This window comes from Cyprinodon tularosa, unplaced genomic scaffold, assembly GCF_016077235.1.
Source record: "Cyprinodon tularosa strain WSP-4 unplaced genomic scaffold, ASM1607723v1 ctg416, whole genome shotgun sequence".
In the NCBI taxonomy this organism is placed as follows: Eukaryota; Metazoa; Chordata; class Actinopteri; order Cyprinodontiformes; family Cyprinodontidae; genus Cyprinodon; species Cyprinodon tularosa.
This window is the reverse complement of record NW_024039137.1, coordinates 748,800-772,243: the sequence shown is the minus strand read 5'-3', so window position 1 is coordinate 772,243 and position 23,444 is coordinate 748,800. Positions and strand designations below refer to the sequence as shown.

General features: G+C 36.6%; 1 protein-coding gene across 2 annotated transcripts; it reads right to left on the bottom strand.

Moving 5' to 3' along the window:
- Positions 1–1,074: 1,074 nt before the first annotated feature.
- Positions 1,075–21,504, bottom strand: LOC119792281 (G protein-activated inward rectifier potassium channel 1-like). Of its 2 annotated transcripts, none has more exons than XM_038298853.1 (3): positions 20,631–21,501; positions 2,036–2,252; positions 1,075–1,742 (listed from the first exon to the last, which is right to left on the bottom strand). In XM_038298853.1, exons 1-3 carry the CDS (start codon positions 21,297–21,299, stop codon positions 1,081–1,083), a joined length of 1,548 nt encoding a protein of 515 aa, XP_038154781.1. In that variant the 5' UTR covers positions 21,300–21,501; the 3' UTR covers positions 1,075–1,080. The 2 variants fall into 2 exon arrangements, with proteins under 2 accessions (XP_038154781.1, XP_038154782.1); XM_038298854.1 differs by having other exon boundaries at positions 1,633–1,774; positions 20,631–21,504.
- Positions 21,505–23,444: the final 1,940 nt, after the last annotated feature.

Below are 23,444 nucleotides of genomic sequence, written 5' to 3'. Positions count from 1 at the left end.
CATTTCTATAAATCCTTTGTTTTTATTGGTCTTCAGTAATATTCTAATTTTCTGATATGATGAATTTGAGATTTTCATTTGTTGTCATTTGTAATCATCAAAATTAAACAAAATAAACATCTGAAACATATGAGTTTGTATGTAATGTATGAATATAATATACAAGTTTCACTTTTTAAATGGAATTACTGAAATCAATCTACTTTTTCATGATATTCTAATTTTATGACCAGCACCTGTATACTTTAGTGTTGAGGTGGGGTTCTATGATTTTTGGGTAAGATTAAAAAACACAAACTTAAATTTGGACTTGGGGATTTTGACTAAATGTTAGTCCTTTATACAGGCTACTGAGGAAATACAACCCAATTTATTAATTGTTTTGAATTCTTTTCATTCCTTGTTTGTGATTAAACAAACAATTCATTAACCAAGCTATGGTTTCTCCTAATCTCCTCTGCAGGTGTAGCTCATACATAATCATGAGTACAACCAGTTATGGCTACATATATAATCCTGAGTTAGGCTAACTCTAAAGGCAAGATCCTGAAAAAAGGTCAATTCTTGTTAAAAAAAAAAACAATGCATATTAACAGCACATAAAACCTTCAATTGCAAAACTGCAAAAACCTCTTATTTACTGCTTTAACAGTTTTCTTTTTTTATTTTGCTAAGTTGTGCCTGGTCACTTGACAGTTTGTAATAAAGGGTAGCAAATGGCCAGTTTTGCTTATTAGCTCATAACTTTGTTTTTTAGTTGAAAAAAGTACAGTAGTTTATGAAGAACATGTGATGTAACTGTGTAGAAAATAAAAAAACACGCACACAGAGATAACTGTTAGAAGTCTGTGGGGGGCACAGATGGTGATCTATCAAAACTGACTCACAGTTTGAGCGGATGGATGGCTTATTGGCATCGTCCTATTTGTGGCGATCTGTAGATAGTAAAGAGATTGCAATAAGGTATAGGTAAAGAACGAAAACTGCAGAGGGGGGAAATCAAGATAACCTATCTCACAGTCAAAGTCTTTGATTCTATGCAATGCCCTTGAAGCTTGTTTGAGTTTTTAGAGCTTTTTTTTAGCGATCAGCATTCATTTTACGCAGTTTTGGGGGTAGATTGTCTTCTGGCCGATTCCCCACCAAAGAGAATTGGACTGGTGCTGGTGTTGCAATGGTGTTAATTGCTGCTGGCTGTCTGTGTTTCACCAAATCCCCTTCCTCAGCATCAAGGTCGAGGGACAGGAGTTTAACTTGCTCCTCAGGCTGTCCTTGCTTCACTGCTGGGATAGAACTGGACCTAAACCGCTGGATACTGAGCGAAAGGTCTCCTGTGCTGGAGGCTTTACCCCCGGGCAAAGCTGTCCCTGTCTTTAGCGCCCTCCACAGGTGCTCCTCTTTGGTGGAGCTCATCCGCTGAAGTTTGCTGGGCAGCCTAGAGGCCTGGCCCTCAGGGTGCTCTGCATGGTCGGCTGACAGGAGCCTTTCCCGGCGAACTACTCTGTTGCCCAGCACTGGGGAGGGAAGAGTGGGAGCCAACGGTATAGGATTCGGTGATGACAGAGAGGATTTCTCCTCCTGTTCTTTGACACTGTAGGGAGGAGTGGGAACCTCAAAGGTGTTGTGGAATTGAGAGTAGTCCACTCTGAAGAATCCTTCTTCAAGCGACATGACAGGGAGAAAGCGATGGCCCCAAAGGACTTCATCCTCAGTGTAAGATGTTCTCGCCTGGCAAGTCATTCCTAACAAGAAAGGTCAGAAATCAGAGAATTGTCTGAAAAGCAAAGAGGAGAAGAGAAAAAAAACAGCAAAAAAGGAAGGGGGAAATGAATAGAGAAGGATTCCCTCAGGGCCAAGGGAGAAAGGGACATGAAAAATAAATCTATGGTTAATAAAATCTTGTGCTACTAAATAATTAAAACCTTGAAATTAAATCACTAATCGGTGATAAAAACAAAAGATTTGGAACCATAAGTGCTTATCAAAACATTACAGCTAAAAAGACAGAAATGAGAGTGTAAGATTTTGCTCTCACCTGTAGTTTCCACAATGCCCTCCAGAATAACTACTATCTCAAATTGCTCGTTCATGAGCGAGCGCTGGGAGAGATCAAAGAAAGGGCTCTTGGTGTTGATCTCATGACAGATGGTAAGAGGTGACACCAGGAAAAGTTGATCGGCCCCCGTGCCAAATCCTACGTCCAGCTCACACTGATCCAGGGGCAGGAACTCTCCTTCCGGGGTCTGTCTAGACTGGAAGCACAAAAGGTTTACATTTTTGAGAGTTGATTGACACTTTAGTTTGCCACAAATCACATAGTGCCAGACATTTACAAACAGTCACATGCCACCTCCAGGACAGTTATTACTAAATTTGGTATATTAATGCTTTATAGGAAAATCGGTCAACGTTTGAATGCTGTGTTGTGATGAGGAGGGAGCTATGCCAGAAAGTAAAGCTCTTGTTTTACTTGTGATTTTCATTCCTAATCTCATCTATTGTCATGAAATCGAGATCATGACTGCAAGAACAAAATCAAGGATACAAGCAGCAGAAATGAGCTTTCTTTGGAGGATGGCCGGACACTCCATTAAAGATAGGGTGAAGAGCTCTGCTATGGGGAGAGGAGAGTCTGGGTGGAATCTTAGCAAACCTGTCCTGGAAAAGCAGATGATAGGTACGAAGAATATATGTACCAATATGAGTACGAGTATCAATGGTTTGCATTGTTTGGTTTGGATGTGCTCTCTTCGTCCTCTGGCATGGGAGCTGCCTTGGAGCTCGTCTGCCTGGCTGTGTGTTTCCTGGACGGGGCCGCCTTTTACAGCTGCTTTTTGTATCTCTGCTTCTGTCTCCTTGAACCCCAGTCGGCCTCGGCAGATGGCCGCTCACACTGAGCCTGGTTCTGCTGGAGGTTTCTTCCTGTTAAAAGGGAGTTTTTCCTCTCCACTGTCGCTACAAGCATGCTTAGTGTGGGGGATTGTATTTGAGTCAATGAGTCAATGCAATCAACTGGTTTTCCTTAGATAGAAAACTTTGTATCAATTTGACTGTATGATCTGGTTGAACTGTAAAGTGCCTTGAGATGACATGTGTTGTGAATTTGGCGCTATATAAATAAACTGAATTGAAATTGAATTGAATCAAGTTGTAGTGGCCTGAGTGGTTAAAAATTCACGATTTTTTTGTGTGTTTTTTTTTTTCTTGAAATCTTACAGCCTAACCCTTGCCTCAATTTGGATTTGATTCATTGTGCTTTTGAACACCGTGTGATGTGCACAAAGGGGATGGGTTAAATGCAGAGAGTTAATTTCTCCTTTTTGAGATCAATAAAATTAAATCAATTAATTTATTATTTATCTGACCAAAACTGTCGTCCTCTGAAACAAAAATCACGTTCCACTAATATGATATGAGACTATTAAAGGGATACAGTTAACAATCAATCATTAATAAGGAATGATGCATGACAACCAAGACTTACTGAAGACTTTGTAATAATCCCTTCAGTCCATGAGGAAAAATGTTTTATTGCCACAATATGGTCTAATATTGATATTTAATCCTATTTTATTTGGCCTATTCTTTTACATTGACTTGTAACCAGGTCACATATATATATATATATATATATATATATATATATATATATATATATATATATATATATATATATATATATATATATATATATATATATATATATATATATATATATATATATATATATCAAGTTTTATTTAACCAAAAAGTAAAATGGTCAACAATCCTCAAGCTTTATGTGGAACACTCAACATTAAAACAACTGGATTTAAATGCATTTTCATGACATTTCAGGCAAACATTGCATAAGCACTTTAACATTAATTCATGGAATTATAAATAATTATATTTATAATAATTATTTAATAAATGAGCTTCCATTTATTAAATTCTTTAGAGAATTGAATGTCTCATGAAAGCAACATAAGAATGTGACGTTCTCTACCATAGTTATGGTAGTTGCTATTCCTGCTTCTATCACTCTGTCCGTGATCTGCAATGACCTTCCTTGTACTTCATATAGAAAACACCTTTTATAGAAGGGTTCTGGATTTATATGCATTTTGATAGCATTTCTAGCAAGAGTATGCATAATATTCTCATCCTCATTTGTGGAATGTGGACAATCCTTAATTATTTAAGCATTTCCTTTATAAAAATGTGAAAATCTCACATTCCATACAGTTATTAAGGGTTTTGGTTTAGACAATTCTATCTTTCTTTTTTCACAATACTTTCATGGGAAATAGTGAGGAATACAAAACAACAGTCTGTTCAAAAGTCTTCCCAAACATTAATCAAGTCGCAATCATATTACAAGCAAACTGTGAATATTTACACATAAGAGCTTTTCAAGGAGAAGCATCTTCTTTGTTGTTCTGTTAAACACAACGTTAAATTCAAATCAAAGCTGATGATAAAAAAAATATAATGTGTAATATCTTCTAGCAAATGAGTATCTGTATTACATAGTTTTGAGGCACATTACATGATAATTAAGAACCACAAGGTGGTCAAGTGTTCTTTTTGCCTAAAAATATTTCATTAATCTGTAATGCATGCCCGCTTAGTTGGGAAGTCTTAACATTACTCAATCCCTGACGTTAAGCAATCTAACAAGGTCATATGAAGTATAGTGTGATGTCAGAATAAATACGAAATACAGGAAAAATGTTAATTGTACACAATTTCAAAATGTCTCTGCAGAGGTGCTGATATTTACACAAGAGGTGAGTAAATATTTTGTACAGGGTTGCTAGATCTGCCTGGCTATTAAAGGAATAGTACACCCAAAACATGATTAGCCTTCAGTTTCTACTCATCCCCATGCTGAACAACACTCTGGAGTACTTTTTTGATATCTCAAATGCATCTGGAGATCTGGGAGGCTTCTTGCTGTCTGTTGACATTCAAATGATGGAGGTCTACGGTGCCCGAGACAGAAAAGTCCATAAAAGTCCACAAAAAACGTGTCAATATCCCTCCATACTGCTCGTCCCATGTATTCCAAGTGTCCTGAGTGTGTAGCATCCAGAATTTACTCGAAACGAAGTCATTTAGAATGTTTTTAGAGCATAAACAGTAGTGTATAGGATTTCCTGAAAGCGCGCGCCCGCACGTTCACGACGCTACGGAAGCCGGCAGACCAAACCAGATGAAAGTGCGCATTGAATATCTTTTAAAACACTTGTGTGTTATGGATGGTGGTAATAACAAGAAACCTTTATATGGGCATATTTTTACTCCCCCTAAAAACTGAACAGCTCTTGTGAATACTTTGATACCAGACAACAGATGAATGAGCTTTCCCAAGATTCAAGGCACTAACTCAGGTTTCTCTGTTTTAAAACGGTATGGGGACAGCTATTCAGACTACAAGGCCACTCTTAGAGAAAGACAATGTCTGTAAACAACAGCACTTTGGCAGACAGCTTTCATTAAAAGCTATTTCCTTCTGATTTGCTGTATGCCTGTATTTTATTCTATTTATTTGTATCTTTGCCTTAACTGGCAGGTGAGGATGGAAGTGTTAAAGGCTGCATGAAATTGCTATGAAAAGGTAATTTCCCTTTGCATTTAGAGACAGAGATGAGGTGTGGAGAGAGTTGTTTTTTTGTTCAGTAACAGATGGCGTGACTCCAAGAAATGTGAAGGCACTGTAGCTGTTTATGATTTTTATTTCAGCATGCCACTCTTACTAGGGAACAGAATGAAAATAAAGAAAAGCTTTTTCTATGCACTCATTAGACTTTAATAGACCTGTAGCTTATATACATTGAGAATCAAAAATGTATTCAGGCAAGTCAACATAAATCTTTTTTTTTATGACAAAAAATTTACAGGTTTTACGATGCAAGTTTGATAATTCATTCAGAGATAGCAGCATTGAGTGTGAATGAAGGTGTAATAACAATGGTCTTCCAGGTCTCTCACCTTTATCTGAAACTGATGTTGAATATATCCTGTTTTGTTTTTTTAGTACATATCTTTATTACCCAGACTTTAGACTATATTAAATACCTATGTTTAGACTTTAGAGACAATATCATTATTTGTGATTAAGACATACGTACTACATCATAGACATGATAGGACTAACACACTCTTTTTGCTGCTAAAGCCTTGAACACACTGAACATGATTCCCAGAAAATTGTGATGTCAGAGGTCGTAGTGCTTAGTGCTTGACATTGAATGGGGATGAGCCCACCCCACATTACTATTTTTGCATGGGGGCTTGCATACTTTTGACAGAGACAGAACTTTTCTGTTTTAGTCAGACTATGCAACAATTCAGCAGAAATTTAATGGGTCTTACTTGAAGTGAAATGCTGTTACAAAGTTAAAAAGATCCGCTTTGTGGGAAATACAAAATAAAGTCTCTAAATTGAGGAAAAACAGTTACCAGTAGGTTTGCCCTGTTTTGAATCACAAAGAGCGCAGACAGGGCAAACTAAGACTTACAAAATAAATAAAACATTTCAATAAAAGAATACCTTATCCATAATAGGAATTCAGAAGGGCAGAAAAAAGATATAGAAAAATAAAGGTCTTCTTTGTGCCTCAAAAAAAAAAAAAAAAAAAAAAAAAAAAAAAAAAAAAAAAAAAAAAAAAAACAAGGGACATCAATCTCCCCTCTTTATAAAAAAAATCTTTGTCAAACTTCACAGATCGCTCTCTGAGAATCACCTCTCCCTGACTCAACCAGTAAACTGTCCCAGAGCCTTTGTTGCTTCCTTTTCTTTCCTCTAGTTATATTTTTATATATTAAATTCCTCTTTCTGTTCTTGTTTAAGAGCTTGCTGATAATAAAGTGGGATTTTGCTTTGTAGCCACACCGGCTGTTTTTTTTATTTTTATTTTGTTTAACTTTTCATAATCTAACCCAGTTAAATGCAGGACAGTTTTTTATTTCTAGGGTACAAATAATATATATACAGATGTGTTTTCAAGATTTACCTCCCATTAAAGGAAATTATATGGATATATTGATTTTGAAGTTTTATTTAAAAAAAACTTCACAGATCTGGATCTGCTCAGCGTGCCTTGAAGGAGCCTCTCTATATGCACTGCAGTCAGCATAACATTGGAAGCAAATTGTATAGGAGATAAGAAAGTCATACGCAACCGGTGTGACTTGGGCTTAAGCCTTTAATTTACAAGCATGTATGCATAGAATAGAAAATCCATTTATTGTCCGACAATAAGGTTGTTACAGCAGCAGCAAAATGTTATAGCAAAATTGGTCAAGCAAAGTGGACCTTAGAAGAAAGTGTTTTTTTTTCATTATAATGTCAACATTTATTAAACACAAATCAATTATAATGTCAAAGTAGATATAAAAAAGTTAAAGAAATGAAAAATGCCAACCCCCCTCACTTGATAGGTCATATTCCTCTGAGTAGGCTTCCAATGTATGATACCATCCATCCATCCATCCATCCATCCATCCATCCATCCATCCATCCATCCATCCATCCATCCATCCATCCATTTTTCTATACATATTTTATCATTTTATCATCTATTGAATTTTTTTTACAGGTCTGATATTTAAAGTTTAAATAGAAATGTTGCCCATACACTCCATGCTGGTGGAGTGAGTAGCTGCCTTGCTTTGCAGCAAGAAGGTTTCATGTTTGATTCCCAATCTGGGGTCTTACTGCATGTAATTATCATGTTCTCTCCTTGCATTCATGGGTTCTCTACTGGTACTCTGGCTTCCTCCCACAGTCCAAAAACATAACTGTTAGGTTAAATGGCATCTCTAAATATTCCTTAGGTGTGAAGGTGTGTCTGTGTGTGTGTATGGTTGTGTGTCTTTGTGTGTCTCTGCGTTAGACTTTGACAAACTTGTGACCTGTCCATGGTGTATCTCATAGACTTCTCGAGATAGCCACCAGCCCTAAAGTGACCTTAATGGATAAAGCGGGAGAGGATGGATGAATGGATGTTGCTCATCTATCTAGGGCGACAGTGGCGTTGGATGGAGGAGTTTGCCCTGTAATCGAAGGGTTGACGGTTCAAGCCCCGACTCCGACTTTCATTGTCGTTGTGTCCTTGGGCAAGACACTTCACCTGCATTGTCTACTGATGGTGGTCAGAAGGCCCGGTGGCGCCAGTGTACGGCAGCCTCGCTTCTGTCAGTGAGCCCCAGGGCAGCTGTGGCTACAATGTAGCTTGCCACCATCAGTGTGTGTGTGAATGGGTGAATGAATGTAGTGTAAAGCGCTTTGGTGAAGTCTCCTAACTTGAATAAAGGCGCTATATAAGTACATGCCATTTACCATATCTATTTTGGATATTAATTTGTAATTAAAATAGTCACCGGGCAGCTAATATCTAGCTCCAGCTGTTGTTGGACAACAGAAATTTCCAGTCCCTTAGGAGGCAACACTGAAATACACAAGAAAAAAACCAAGCACAGTCTACTTTAGGACAATTTAGAGAGACCAGTGTCAGTCAATTTTTTTCCAACTGTGGAGGGAAGCCAGAATACAAAGAGAGAACCTATGCATGCAAGGGTAGAACATGCACACTCCAAGTAGAAGGAACTTCTTGCCCTGAGGCAACAGTGCTACCAAACCGTTCACCCTACAATCCCTCAATTGAAGAAATGTTTGCAGTAAATGTATCCTGAACTTTCCAAAGTACAAAACTTCCCCTACCTTTTCTGACAGTATAACAACTGCAGGGCCCTATCTAAAATCAAGGACCTCTTTCTGGTGCTTAATTTTGACTATGTCTGTCTTACCGGCTCCCTTTGCTAAAGAGCCACTTGGTCCACAGATGGCAAACAGGCTGTCATTTGTATTCACAGCGATGTTGAGGACAGAAGGGTGTGACATTTCACGGGAAGACGTCTGTGCCCACAGATTCCTGGCTTGCCTTCATGAAGGAAAGAGTCACCCATCACGCAGCATCGATGTTTGTTTCTTCCGTAATGCTCAGACATGAACCCTATGTTACACATCGACTAAAGTTAGATCAGGAACTGGATGAGAAAGGCCAGCAGCTGTTTAACGTGATTCATACAAGCTAAGAAAAGCTACAATAACTCAATCAATTATCTGATTATCTTTCTATGGTAGATTATTTTAGGAAATATAGACTACAGTTGAAGCCTGTTATGTGACAGAACAGTAGGCTGTGGGGAAATATTCCAGGCTACGTTTCTGGCTTTAGAACAATGTTATTTTTCTTTTTAAACTAATACTGCAGGGACAATCACATAAAAGCCTTATCTTGTGTTTTCATTGTCCTCTTTCAGTCTGAACTAACTCTACAGAGAGAAAATCTGGAAGTCAGTGGGATGTCTTTAAGTACTGTGAAGCTTCTATTTCATTCATCTTCATCAGAAGGCTTGGCTTGCCTTCCTTAATTCATCTATTCCTTTAAGTACCACAAAAACTAATCTCAACAGTCAATCTAGGTTAAGCATCTGATGATACACAGAGCACTAGTACAATGTTTAGTTCATTAGACTCTTCTTTTTTTTTTATCAATACGACATTTAGCATGACCGGATGAAACAACAGAACAGAGGTAAGAGGTTAAGATGATGGTTTGGGGGCACATGATGCAATTTAAGTTGTTAAGAAGGACAAACACAAACAACTAATCAGCTGTGCAAGACATTTTCTTAAGAAACCACTAGCATTTTAGGAAAAAGGCCCTTTGGATAGATGTCACTGAAAAGATATGTCTTAACATGTTTTGATAAATCCAGATCTGGATCATGGTATCTGATAAGCTTTCAGTGAGCAATAAACTCCTCAGTGTCCCAAAACAGTTTAAAACAAAATGTAAGGCTGCCTGTCCAACTGGTACAGCTTGGCTGTAATTAGGTGAACCATCAGGACAATAATCAAAACAAAACAAAAAAACTCATTATTATGCAATGGCCTAATCAAGTCAGATCTTGATCTGATTGAAAAGTTTTTCACAGGACCTGAAGAGAGCTGTACAGAGATTGCTTGTAGACCACAATACACTGAAGCAATGCAAACAGTTTTTTTTTTTATTTTAGGTTTTATTGCTAAACAAATAATGACGTAATGAACACATGTAAATATACATATAGATATGTACATATACAAATACATAGGGGCCACTATCCAGGAAGAAACATCCATGATCCATAAGTATATCAAAGACAAGCCTCCAACAGATGACATGCTCAGAGAATGTCATATATATATATATCTATATATATATAGATATATATATAGATATATATATATCTATATATATATAAACAGATATTGTTAGGTGTGTACTTGCTTCTTATTCAAACTTTCTCCAACTAAACAGTTTGGTAAAAAAGGAAAAAACAAAATGTCTAATAAACTTTGAGATTAAAGCCTGGTGGAGCTTTAAACTGCTACTCTTCCAACTTCCTCTACCAGCTAGTTGTGCTAGAAAACTACATTTTGTGTTAACCAAAAGAAGATGAGCTATAAACAAACAAAATATATAGGCTACTGCTGTGCTTTAAAGTTTTACCTCCTATTAAAGAAAATTATATGAATATATTGATTTTAAAGTTTTGTTGAAAAAAAAATGTAAAAAAAGAATATCCTTGACAAATTTAAATACCTTGCTCCTGAACAGTGAATCAAAATAACTGTTGCATACCAGGTGCGGAGGTCTGACTGAGCATTACAGAAAACACCTTTTTGCAGTGATTCATTTTTATATATGCATTGTATATTCAGTATATATATTCAAAGTGTCATGATTTCCATTTTTTTTATTATTATTTTTGTCATTCTAAATTTATTTTACTAGCAGTGGATTTTTTCTGTCAATAAAGGAAGGGTATGTAAACCTCAAGCATAAGTGTATATATTTCTCCACAAAATACAATATTTTTTGCTGCCGGCTGCAAACACATTTTGTCCCTTTTAGGTTACAATGTCACAACTATTGCATGTTTTATTTATGTCAAATCTAGAGGGTAAATCAATAAAAGACACATTTCCTTGGAGGTCACATTCAAGCTTTGGAAATGAAAGTAATTTTATAATTTGAATAATTGGAATGTAGATGCACTGGCATACGAAAAATGTCCAGTAGCTAAATTATACCAAATCATCTCTGCCAAGGAAACACTGGAAGGTTCTTCCAATGTGAAAGCGTTGCCTGTCCTACTGCAGCTAAACAGTCAGTGCCACAAGGGGAGGAATTAATGGCCTCTGAAAGAGGTCCTTATATGGTGGGAGTGTTTAATTTACCGGGCCACCTATGAGTCAGGTGGAGAGAAACAGGGCCATTCCCCCGTGACTCACTTCCTCTGGCAACATTATAGCAGAGTGTGAGCGCTTACATGATATATACTGGTGTAGAGTGACAAAAGCTGTGTGAATGGGATGCAAAACAATCATGTGGTTATAGATTTGTCCTTGGCTTTGACAATGAAAATCTGCTGATGTTTAAATGTTCAGGGTCATACATCTCATCTGGGTTGTCATCTACATCATCTAAGTAAGATTGAAGCCTCAATGTGTGTTGCTGTTTAGTTTTTTTACTGCATTTTCTTCTTCAGTGTTTGTTAGTGCCAGATGTTCCAAGTAATGTGGAGTTGTCTTCCCGCATGTCTCCTTCCCATCTCCTGCTGTCTTCTCAACCTACTGAGACAAGCTTCTGCTGACACTGATGAGCACCACCCAGCTGTCACTCCCGTTCTTTGTATTTCAGTCTTTTTTGCCACAGTGGCCATGTGTACTGCATTTTTCTTTGTCCTTCTTTCATGCAGAGGTTTAAATTGAGATTTTTTCAAAAAAAATGCTGCAGAGTTCAGTGCACCACTGCATTCTGCTGTTTTATTAATAATAGCAGCATTAATATTAATGGAGGACTTTTATCTTTTTAAGATCGCACACGAGGAAAATTATACAATGTGCAGTCAGCGTTTTGCTGGTAATTAAATTTGTTGTGTGTGGGCACCAAATTAGAAACTAATTAACAATAAGAATGGTTTAATTCAGCTCAATTCGAATTCAATTTAATTGAAAATTACTTTACTGACCACAAAACGAAATTTTAATGTTGTTGTAATTATTACAGGCTTTGTTTTTTTCAGTGAGTTGTTGTAGATGTTAAAGCTAGACAGAAACCATTTTCTGTAGTGGTCGGTTTTGCAGTGCATCTGCATCTCTGACTGAGGACATCCCGCTGTCGTTCTTTTGGGAGAGGATTCTCAAGGTTTTTCATAATGTTCTTCATTTTAAGAAATCATCTCCAGAGGTTGCAGAGGAGTTCCCAGAACAAAGTTGTGAATTTTTATCAGCCTGTTAAGGTCTTTTAAGTAACTCACTCTGATGCTGCTACCTAAAAATAGTTAATGGCAGAAGAGATGCTACTCACCACAACAGAATTATTGAAGATAAACAGCATCTAGCAGCAAATACTGAATGACCCAACCAACACTTTGTCTGTGCACATTACACACTGTTAGTGACCAAAAATAAATTCCTGGAGTTTGTAAGCTGTTTGTAAACTGTGTGTAGCCCTGGGTATTTTAAATGTCTAAAATCTAAAATATAGATTTTTTTTAATTTTGGTCATACGGAATGTGTGGTCAAAGAATTGTGTGCCAACACATATATAAAAAAAACAATAATAAAGTACAAAATGAAACTACACACTCAATTACTTCTACACATACAAATCTGTTCATCTTTAAGCAGAACTTTCCTGATGCACACAGACAAAAGTGCAGTTATGTGTAGATCAGATTGCAGATGCGGCAATGGGGGACTTGCAGATTTGTGCATAAATGGTGCGTTTAACTGTTAGTGGAAAGCTGGGACATTGGAATTTCCTTTGGAGTTATTAATTTTATTGTCAACATAGGAGTCAAAAAGGAGGACGTTACAGAGAGGGTAATCATTACTGCATTGCGGGTCTTAAAGGTATCATTTATACTGACTGCATGCACAGCACTTGCCTTATGTTTTTTTCTTAAAAATCAGGGGACATGTCTTTAGCCGTGTTTGTTCAAAAGATCACTTTAGTGGGAAAATTTGATTGGATTAGATCTTTTAACTCTTTTCCACTGTTAAAAGATCTCAAATCAATCATCATAGGAGACCCCTAATAGGCTGGACAGCTGCTTTAACAAACAAATCTCCCAACGCCTATAATCCTTAACACAGTTAATACATTCATTGAATTTCAGACAGGTAAGTTTTAATCAAAGCAGGTGATCTGCAGTTTGATATGAAACCTTTAGAGAACTGTTGCAGCAACTGTTCTGTTTCCTCTACTCATGGGGGATTAATTTTGTGTTTACACTACAACTCCCCTATTTTTTCAAGTAAAAAGAGGAATGTGTGTATCTAGTGGAGACCCACTTATAAAATGAATGAGACCCATCCAGATTGGGCATCCTTATTAAAACACGTGAAGGAGAGAGCTGAAGATAATGGGAGATTGTGTAACGGCAGTTAGAAGAACACCTGAACCTTCCACACCAGATGTGATGGAGATGCTGCAACTATCCATAGGACAAAGTTTCATGAGCATACTGTTTAGCATAATTATGTTAATTTTTTTTTGGTTTTTCTTTATAAAAATTTTTGGGTTTAAATATGCTTCTGCTTATTTTTTGTTGACACCCAATTCATCAGGAAATATCTGGAAAATATCCTTGGCTGTTAAAACCACATACAGCACCAAACACTATTCCTAACCTTTAGAAGAATAACACGTTGATAAGATGATGCCTGTTGGTGATCATTATCATTTTAATTTAGTGCTTATATATAACAGTATTCTAACCACTTTAATTAGTCCATGCTATTTACTTATGCACTTCTTGTTTTAAAGTATTTATTACAACTCTTGTGCAGAAAAATGACACTGTAATTTTCAGTTAACATGCAAATGAAGTGAAAGCAACAAAAGACATGGAGCATACATGTTATCAGCAATCAGTACTTCAAATGCAAGAAAACAAAAGATGTAGAAACCCAGATAAATATTTTATTTAATGGGATACATGTACATTTAAAAATGAATGCTAAAAAACAGTTTTCAAGAGGTGAAAATATTGTGCAGCCAGGAAAATGTTGTCATTCTGATGGACCGAAGTAAAACCAATCTAACCTTCTTGAACCTATGAATCGTTGAATTAATTTTTATCATCATAGCTTCCTTACTCTTGAAGTGCTAGGACAATAATTAGGAAATGTACTCATACATTCTGGACACCTTTTTATTCTAAAACCTTTATGTGGAGCACTGCCATGATACTTTGAAACTCCCAGTAAAAGCCTGACTAGCAATGTGTTGGGAAGATTCACCCACTTTCTCCCTTTTATCTCCTCTTTCTTTCATATTTTTTCCTTTTTTTCTGTTTTTCCTTTCCTGTTCTACTTACATTGCAGTGTCCATATAATATGTAAAACTTCCTGCATAATTATAATAAAGCTATCTATACGCATAAATCAAGCGCACCACTATGGCAATAGCTGTACTGCCCCACTTCTGAAAGTAAAATCTGTTGGGCTCTTTTTGGTATCAAGACAATTTTTCTTATCGCCACATTGCCCGACAGGACACTGTATAAAAAAAAAAAAAAAAAAAAAAGGAAGATTCACCTACACCAGTCATACAGGTGCAAAGTTCCGACTCTAACTTGCCACAACCCAGAGACTCCTATTAAGGAGCTTACATTTTTAGCAGAGAAAAAAAAAATTGTGATCAGATTTTCCAGAAGCAGGCCTTGTTTTAGAGACGAATGAGTCCTTGACGTTTGTATAAAACAATTCCATAATCTTCTTTTCTCTGGTACAACAGATGACAAACTATTGAAACATTGGAAGTGTAAACTGAGGGAAGAGTTCACACTCAAAAAACGATCATCACTCCTACTTTAAGTTGGGATAATACATTCTTGTCCATTTGTTGGTTGGAAAATATATATTTCAAAGTTCCAAATAGGCAACGCTCCACCAAGTCTTTGCCAATGTAATGTGATTCTGATCTCAATTTAGAGTAGTTCAAAGGACCAGAAGCTATCCCAGCATGACATTCCTTTCCTATGTTTTTTTCTGGATGAGTACTGTAGCTTAGATTTCTGTAAAATGTACTTAAGGAAAAAAACTTGAACAGCACAAGATAAATTGTTTTCAAGAATCTACATCTGCTGCAGCATAAAATCTTATGCAGACTTTCTTCCTGACAAGGTTTGCTGTTTCTACCCATTAAAGACATCCCACACATAATGACGATGCCATCACCATGCTTTTGAGGTATGACAAATCTCTTGGGCTCCCACAAAGATCGTATTTGACTCTATGGTTGAGCCAGCCATCTTTTATGTTGTGCTATGTTTGAACAGCAGTTTATAAGCAGCTGAAAGGAAGGAGTTGGACAGGCTCTCTAAGAGAACCGGCTCTGTCCTTGGATTCTCCCTGAAAACAGCGCATGTGGTGAAAACAGAAGGCAAGAACAAAAAAGTATAATGTTTGGACAATGTCTTCCTCCCCCATGGGTAAAAATAATTCAAACCAACCAAGCTTCTTCAGAGAAAGATGCTGTACTGCATGTCCACAGCTAAGCTCTATTACAGGTCTTTCCCAGCTCATATTAGCCTTTATAATCATCAATGCTCCCAAAGGGCCCAATAAGTCCTTACAAACATGCTGTTAGTTGCAGTTTATACCTGCTATATAAAGTTTTCCTGCATCCATGCAAATATTTGCATTTTTCTTCTCTTTCTTTTATAAATAACATGCTGCCTTTTTGAGTATTTTTATTTAATATGAGTAGGAATGCCATTTTTAAATAACTGCACAATGTTTTCCTTTTTGAGATGCATTGTTTTTCTTGGCTCTATAGTGTACTTTTACTATTTGATTTGTCACTGGCACAGCTGAATTTCTGTAGTATGGGACAATTATGGAGTATTACTATTCTGTAATATTCTATACTTTTGTTCCAAGGCATGTCACAATACTGTATCTTTTTTCCGGGGAAACTTTCTACTTTTATTTTATGAAAGATGAAGTCCTGTCAACAGTTTTTCCTATTTGAGGTTCAGGTTCAGCTCCACCAAGTTAATCATGGGCTTCTCTGCTTTTTGGGAAATACTCGATCTTAATACTAATTTAGTTTGAAAACCATGTCTTTGTTGTTACTTAGTTGCTTAATACTTTTACCATTTTCCGAATATGGATGGAAGAGCCCTTTGGCAGCAGCTCATAGGCTGGTATAATTTTGCAAACTTCAGACAACATTTATCTGATCTATCTGCTGTGCCCCTTGGTCTTTAGGAGTTTTTTTTTTAACATTAATGTTTCCAAACCAACCTGAACACACACAACAGCTTGATTAATATTGAGATTAAATGACACACAGAGATGGACTCTATTGGTGAAATGGTTATTGCTTAGTGTTAGCATATTTCTTTTATCTGATTTGTTTAACTTAATTTCTGTCTAAATAAAAGCTGCTTATTTAAACAGTTTAGACAGTTTCTTTCTTGCCATAATGCAATGTGCACATTTGTAGTTTTTTGCATAGAAGGGTTACTGTCACCTTCCTCAAAGTTGCTTAGAGTCGGTAAAAGGGATACAGACCTAGAGTTGGTATAAATTCCTTCGGTAAAATTGTAATGTCTTCTCTATGTTGCTGGTAAAATTATCCTTTTGTTTGTTGGAGCTTTGTCCACAGTGGATCAACATCTGTCCTGTCGCTGGACTCTTCTGCCATACAAGAGAATCTCTGTAGCACCTACCCTGCCTCTCAGTCTTCAGGTAGATCACCATTTCTGGAGTGTTTGCAGTTGTGCCGTATTCTTCATTATCTGTGATATGTGAAAAGCCTTACATACTGTATATTTTTTCAAAAATTCTATCTAACAAAAGTGTAAAGCCTTCCACTAACACATAGAATCACAATGAACACTAAGGTAAATGGTCCACTAATTGAGGTGATTTCTGAGAGCTACTACGATCAGTAGCAATAACGGTTTTGGAGTAAAAAGAGATAGGTACAAAAGCACTCCACACGTTTCAGATTCTCCCTGGCAATATGAAAAAAATAAATGCGTTTAGCTTTCTACCAAACAGTTTTAAACTATTTGAAAATCTTTACTCAACTAAAATTCTCTCCAAAAAAAATAAACTTACGTTTTTGGTGAAATTAAAGAATCTGCTAAAGTACAATGTGTAAAAAACTGCCTGCAAGGCACTGAGATCACCACAAGCTTTGTGTATTCTAATATAGAGATGATTCACCTTGATGCGGCAAACTGTTTCAATCACCATAACCTGAAGAGAAATCTGAGTGGCTCTCAGTTCATTATCAACCACTATCTGTTTTAGGGAGCTTTGTGACAGAGTGGGAAGAAGCAGCACTGTAATTAAAGGGAGGAATAACAAATTTGGCTATTATTTTTAATCAGGGCATATTTCCGTGGCGCAGTGGTTAGCACGCACGACCCACGTATGGAGACTTTAGTGGCCAAGCCAGGTTAGAATCCGCCGTGTGGTCCTATGCAGCAAGTCTCTCCCTCTTCTACCCCTTTTCCTGTGACACTACTATACAACAATGAGCCCCTAGTCCTGCGAAAACCTAAATAAAAACATTTTTCATTACATAAATTGATCTACAGATAATCCAATGACCAAATAAGATTCAATAATTTAGTTGCAGGATTTAATCCTAATGTTGTATTTTGCATAAGCTTATAAATTTGTATTTGATACAACATCAATTATATTTTAACTGAATAAAGAAATAAAAACAAAAACGATTTGAATTCCTCCTGTAATTAAAATTCAGGTTCATTAAATCTAACAGGTAAACAAAAATTGAGGTTACAACAGCACTACAGCAGCTAATATAAGAAAATGTGTTGTCTGAATAAAGTACACCAAAGCCAACACTGTTCCAACAATCTTCTTACATAGTAAATCCACTGAGATAACGTCAACATGATAAACGATTCTTCTTTGGCCATTTAAAACAGAAACGGACTGAGTTAAAGAAAAGGACAATGGAGCATTAAACTGTCTGAGAGTTACTACAGTCTCTGTGGAGGGAGGAAAAGGGATGATTGTGCATTTTTTCCCCCTTGATTACTTCTCTTTGATGGGTTGTTAAATGCAATCAAGAGGCCATATTTTCCTTTGCCTTTCCAGGCTATTAATTAGAAAAGAAATGATAAAAAAAAAATGAAATGTACGCTATTAAAGAAGGAGCTGAAACCAAAGGTATAACTCATTAATAAATTAAATACTTTAAATGTGTAGTGATCAGTTCTATTCTAGAACTAAAATGAAAAACAAGAAAAAGAGAACAGAAACTAATGGTTTGTAATTAAAATCTGTATAATAATAAGGTAGAAACCCAGTAGTAGCAGTTAGGCTTATACTGGAAGCTCTCCCTTCTTGTCACATGAGATCGTAACGCAGACACTGTGAATGTACCTCTAACTCTACCTGTCACAGACACATAGTAGAGTAGACCCCTACAGTCATCTGTTAACAGTTTAAACTGGAGAGCTAGAGCAGAAGTACATGCCGTGGGATATTTTGATAAAGAGGCTTTGTTTGTTTTTTTCACAGCTGATGCAAAAATACTACTTTTCAGAAATGCAAAAAACATCTCCCTGCTGACAGCAAAATGCCAAAGCCCTGTTTTGTTGCTGAAGATTTGTTGCTGTTTTTTTCAGTTGCAAAATTGTCATGTGTGATCCTCCTGTCTTCTATCGCAGCCACCAGGAGCTGCCTCAGCTTTGCTTTTATCTTCTGCCTTTTTTATGTACTGACAGCGTTTCATAAAACGCATTCTCACTGTCAGCTTTGTGCTTCAGATCAGTGCAGGGTTTCTGAACTCAGGAAAAGCCAACCTTGAGGTTTGCATATATTGCACATCATCACTCAATGTACAGAAACTTTTTTAATCAAAATTCATAGCTTGAATCTAATTATTAAATATGTAAACATTGATTGTGAGTATTTGAAAAAGTGTCCATGCCTAAAGAGTTTTTATTTATTTTTTTTCACAATTCAACAAGGACTTCACCATACATGAGCCAAGAGGCACACAATGAGTCTGGAGGAGCCATGGAGCTTTAAATGCTCTGGTGAGAGAATCTCTTCAGGAAGCTTTGCAGCTAGTCAAAAAGCATGTTGTGGAAATGACAAGCAAGGAAAAAGGAGCTTTGTTTAGATGAGATGAAAATTAGACACAAAAACTACCTCTCCACATCACCATGAAAACACAAATCCCACAATACAGATATTTTTCTTTAGCAGAAAAGAGAAGCTGATCTGAGTTTATTAGAGGATAGATAAAGCTGAATACTTAGGAGCTTGGGGGGGGTTCCTGTCAGAGGCAAAATAAATAGATGTTACCCTCCAGCAGGACAAAAAGCTTCAACATACAGTTACAATGAAATGGTGGGGATTTAATAGTATTTATGTGCTTGAATGGTTCTCCAGACCTAAATCAGATTGAGAATGTTGGACAAGATTTACTGTAAAAACTGAGGTAAACAGATAATTTCCATAAAATCTATCTAAAATTGGGTTTGCAATCGTACAGCAGAAGGCACAGACTTAGCATCCCTGCTGAAAATTAACAAAACCTCCAGCTCATTTCATTAACTGATTAAGCACAAGCTGCATTTCATCTAAATACTTAAATGCCACATTCTATGTGATCTCATCTTGTTTATATATTTTCAAATACATTGGTATCATGAGCCTACATTTTAGCCGGTGTCTCAGAAGGAAATCATTATGATGATATACTGATAATAAAGACTCTTTATTCTAGATGCTTGATTCTAGAAGAATAAATAGAAAGTGTATGTTTCTTTGCAAATTTATTTGAGACATGCACTTAAAGCATTGCTCCAGAGGAGGATAGTTTTTACTTCCACAATGCAGAAATGGCCTAAAAATGAGTAAAAATGTCTTAAATTAATTGTATTTACTCTTAATTTGAGCAGGCAAATAAGATGATTTCCCAATGGAATGAGTATTTTTACTCTTAAAATAAGATAATTAGATATCATGCACTTGAAATAAGACAATACAATTGTTTTTCCCTTATTTTAACTGTAAATTGTCTTGCTCCATTGGTAAAGTGTCTTATTTAACTAAAGAAAAAATGCACTTATTATAAGAAAAAAAAAGTTACTTACTGAGATTTACATTTTTTGCAGTGAGAAACCACTTTATGCTGACATTCCACATAAAATCCTACTATAGCACGTCTATGGATGTAGCTGCAACGTGGTAAAATGTTGGAAGAATATTTTTTAAGGTAATAAAAAGGAGATAATAGAAGTTGTGGGGAATTTATCAGGGAGCAAACTCAGCAGCTCCACACAGGGAAAAAAACCTGCATAGAGAGATACATTCAGCTCCAAAGTAGACCTTCAGGGTATAGAATGGTGAGCCATTAAAATACATTTAATTATGAATATATAGACCCTTAGGGAATTTGGACATTTATAAGATTAAAAGGGAGTTAACGCATGGCACAGCAAATTAAGTCTCTACTTTCATCCCCAGAGATGGGATTGCGCAAAAAAGATCACCTTGGATCCTGGTCTCAGCCTACCTTGATGAGTTTGCACCTGATCTGCGCGGACACCATGTGGCTGTTACGCAGATTCCCCACTCGAAACATGAGGCACAACTTTCCGTCCCGCTGCGAAATCACCGCGTCCTGGCTGAACATGAGCGTCTCCGCGCGCTTCTTCGGCTGCGACATCTTGATGAACATGCAGCCGATGAGGAAGGCGTCCACGATGGAGCCCAGCAGGGACTGGAAGAGGAAGAGGATGATGCCTTCTGGGCACTTTTCTGTGATGTAGCGCGAGCCGTAGCCGATGGTAGCCTCGGTCTCGATGAAGAAGAGGAACGCGGAGGGAAAGTTGTACACATTGGCGACGCACGGGGTGTAGGACGGGTCGTGGCCACCGTTGCTTAAGTCTCCACGGATGTACGCGATCACCCACCACATTGAAGCCATGACCAGCCACGCCACGGTGTAGGTGAGGATGAAGATGAGCAGGTTCCAACGCCACTTGAGATCCACCAGCGTGGTGAAGAGATCGGAGAGGTACCTGCTGGTCTCCCCGCCAAGGTTACCGTGCTGGACGTTGCAGCGGCCGTTCTTCTCCACGAAGCGCTGCCGCTTCCTCTTCACCGGTGCAGAAAAAGTCATGCTTCTGCTGGTGTTCACCACCTGATAGTCCCCTCCAAATTTCCTCCGTAGAGCCGACATCGTGCCACTCACCTAACTACAAAACCAAAAAAGGTCTCTTGGCACAGGGTTGGGCTTTTTGCGCAACTTTTTTTGTCCTCCAGAACCATGCAGCTGCACTGTCCACCGCGCTACTCTTGCATCCTGAGAGATGGAGATGTTCCTCTCTTCTGTAAATTAATCGTAAGCGAGCAGAGATTCTGCGCAATGGACCCCTTTTTACGCAGAGAGGTTTCTTCCAAGTACCGACTTGGTGCTCCACCTCCTACAGGGGGAATGTTTAGGACTACAATTAAAAGCTGTGCGTTATATTCAAATACAGCTTTTCTTAATTGAACAAAAGAAAAAAAAAGAAAAATGTTCTGCGCGCACTACATGCACAGGACTGTTTATTACTAGTGACACATTTTTATTCCATGTCACACAGTCAGAAACAAGGAGTGCGCTCAAACTTTAAGTAGACTTGCTTATTTTTTTATTTATTTATTATAAATATATCTGGCAAATATGTGTAAACTATTGCAAATCTGACATTTTCCTCATATATATATATTTACGTCTTTTTAGTGTCCCCTAGTGTTGAGGCAGTAGAAGTAAACTTGAGGCAAACCTGTGCCTATAATGAAATGTCTTTTATAAAGTTAGGAATAGAACTTTGTACAAAGGTTTTTTTATATATATATAATTATAGTTTACTCTTATGGTACTTGGGAATAAAATTTAGGCTTAAATATTGTAATGGATTTCTCTTTCATCATTGTTCTAAATGGTCTGAAATTGGAAATACAAAGGGTTTTGGCCCATTGAATTGATTAGTCCAAAATCAATTATAAAAAAAAACACAAGAAAACATGCTAAATGTTTTAAAACAGTGGATCAAATTATTTATGTATTTATTGCTATTATGTTTTTGTTATATCTTTAACATATCACTTGAATAAATTAGGTGATGCAGGTTATTGAGGGTACATCTTAGTAAGCAATCCAATAAAGCAACACAGACAAAGCCGCATGATTTGACTTATCATATCTTAGGGTCTACATTTATGCTTTTAAATTTTGGCTAGAATGAAAAAAACATTAGCATTCCTCACTCATAAACTTTAAAATCTATTATTGATTGGTTGACTTTATATATCTCGCAGTGGAGAAATTTACTCATTACATCAGCTCAAATAGTCAAAAACAATAAGATGCCAAAGGGAACAAAAGTGCATGGGGGTATATACAGTGCGTCCATATATATATATATATATATATATATATATATATATATATATATATATATATATATATATATATATATATATATATATATATTTGTGTATAGCAGAGATACCACCAGACCCCTATCTTTAGACAACATGACACTCTATCTAAACCGAATGACCTTTGCATGTTAGTTGATATTGTGTTACCTCTTTCTCTGTTTTTAGATTACATAAAGTTCACCACGTCATTAGCAATAAGAACAATAATATCTAAATGGTGCCTCAGTTTAAGATTATTCCACCACCTACTTGACCTTGCTCTTTGATAACTGAGTTACAACAGTGAATGGGAGATTTTAGGTTGAGTTTGTTGTCTTTTCTCTGTAATAATATGTTTCTACTTGTTTTGGAAATGTTTCTTTATGTTTTTATAATACCACAGATTTTTTTTATACGGGTTTGTTCTAAATATGATGGATCTGCCGTTATACCCGCAGTGCTATTATGAATATTATTAAAGTTTAAACAGCAAACTAAGAGGCATGAGTCAGAGGGCACATTTTAGAATTAAGATTTAGCGTACTGTATCTTGCGAACAAAAAACAACATTAAACATTCACAGACAGCACAACCTTATAAAACTTCAAAGTTACTTTCGAACTATTTGCATAATGATTTTTATGTCAACGCTAATTATTAATATATGTTTAGTAGCATTTAATACATTGGAATTAAAAAAACAGATCATTGAAGAACTACAGCTAAATAATATAAATTAGCTACTAATGATGTGTAAGGTAATAGAAATGAATACAAAATATTTTTACTATTTTTTCATATGTGATGTTTCTACGGAAGGGCATTAAGGCCACTGGAAAAAAGGTTAACTGATTTTTAATTTTCATTTCAGTTCAATATGGGAAAAAAGTCAGAATTCTAATAATAAAGTTAGAAA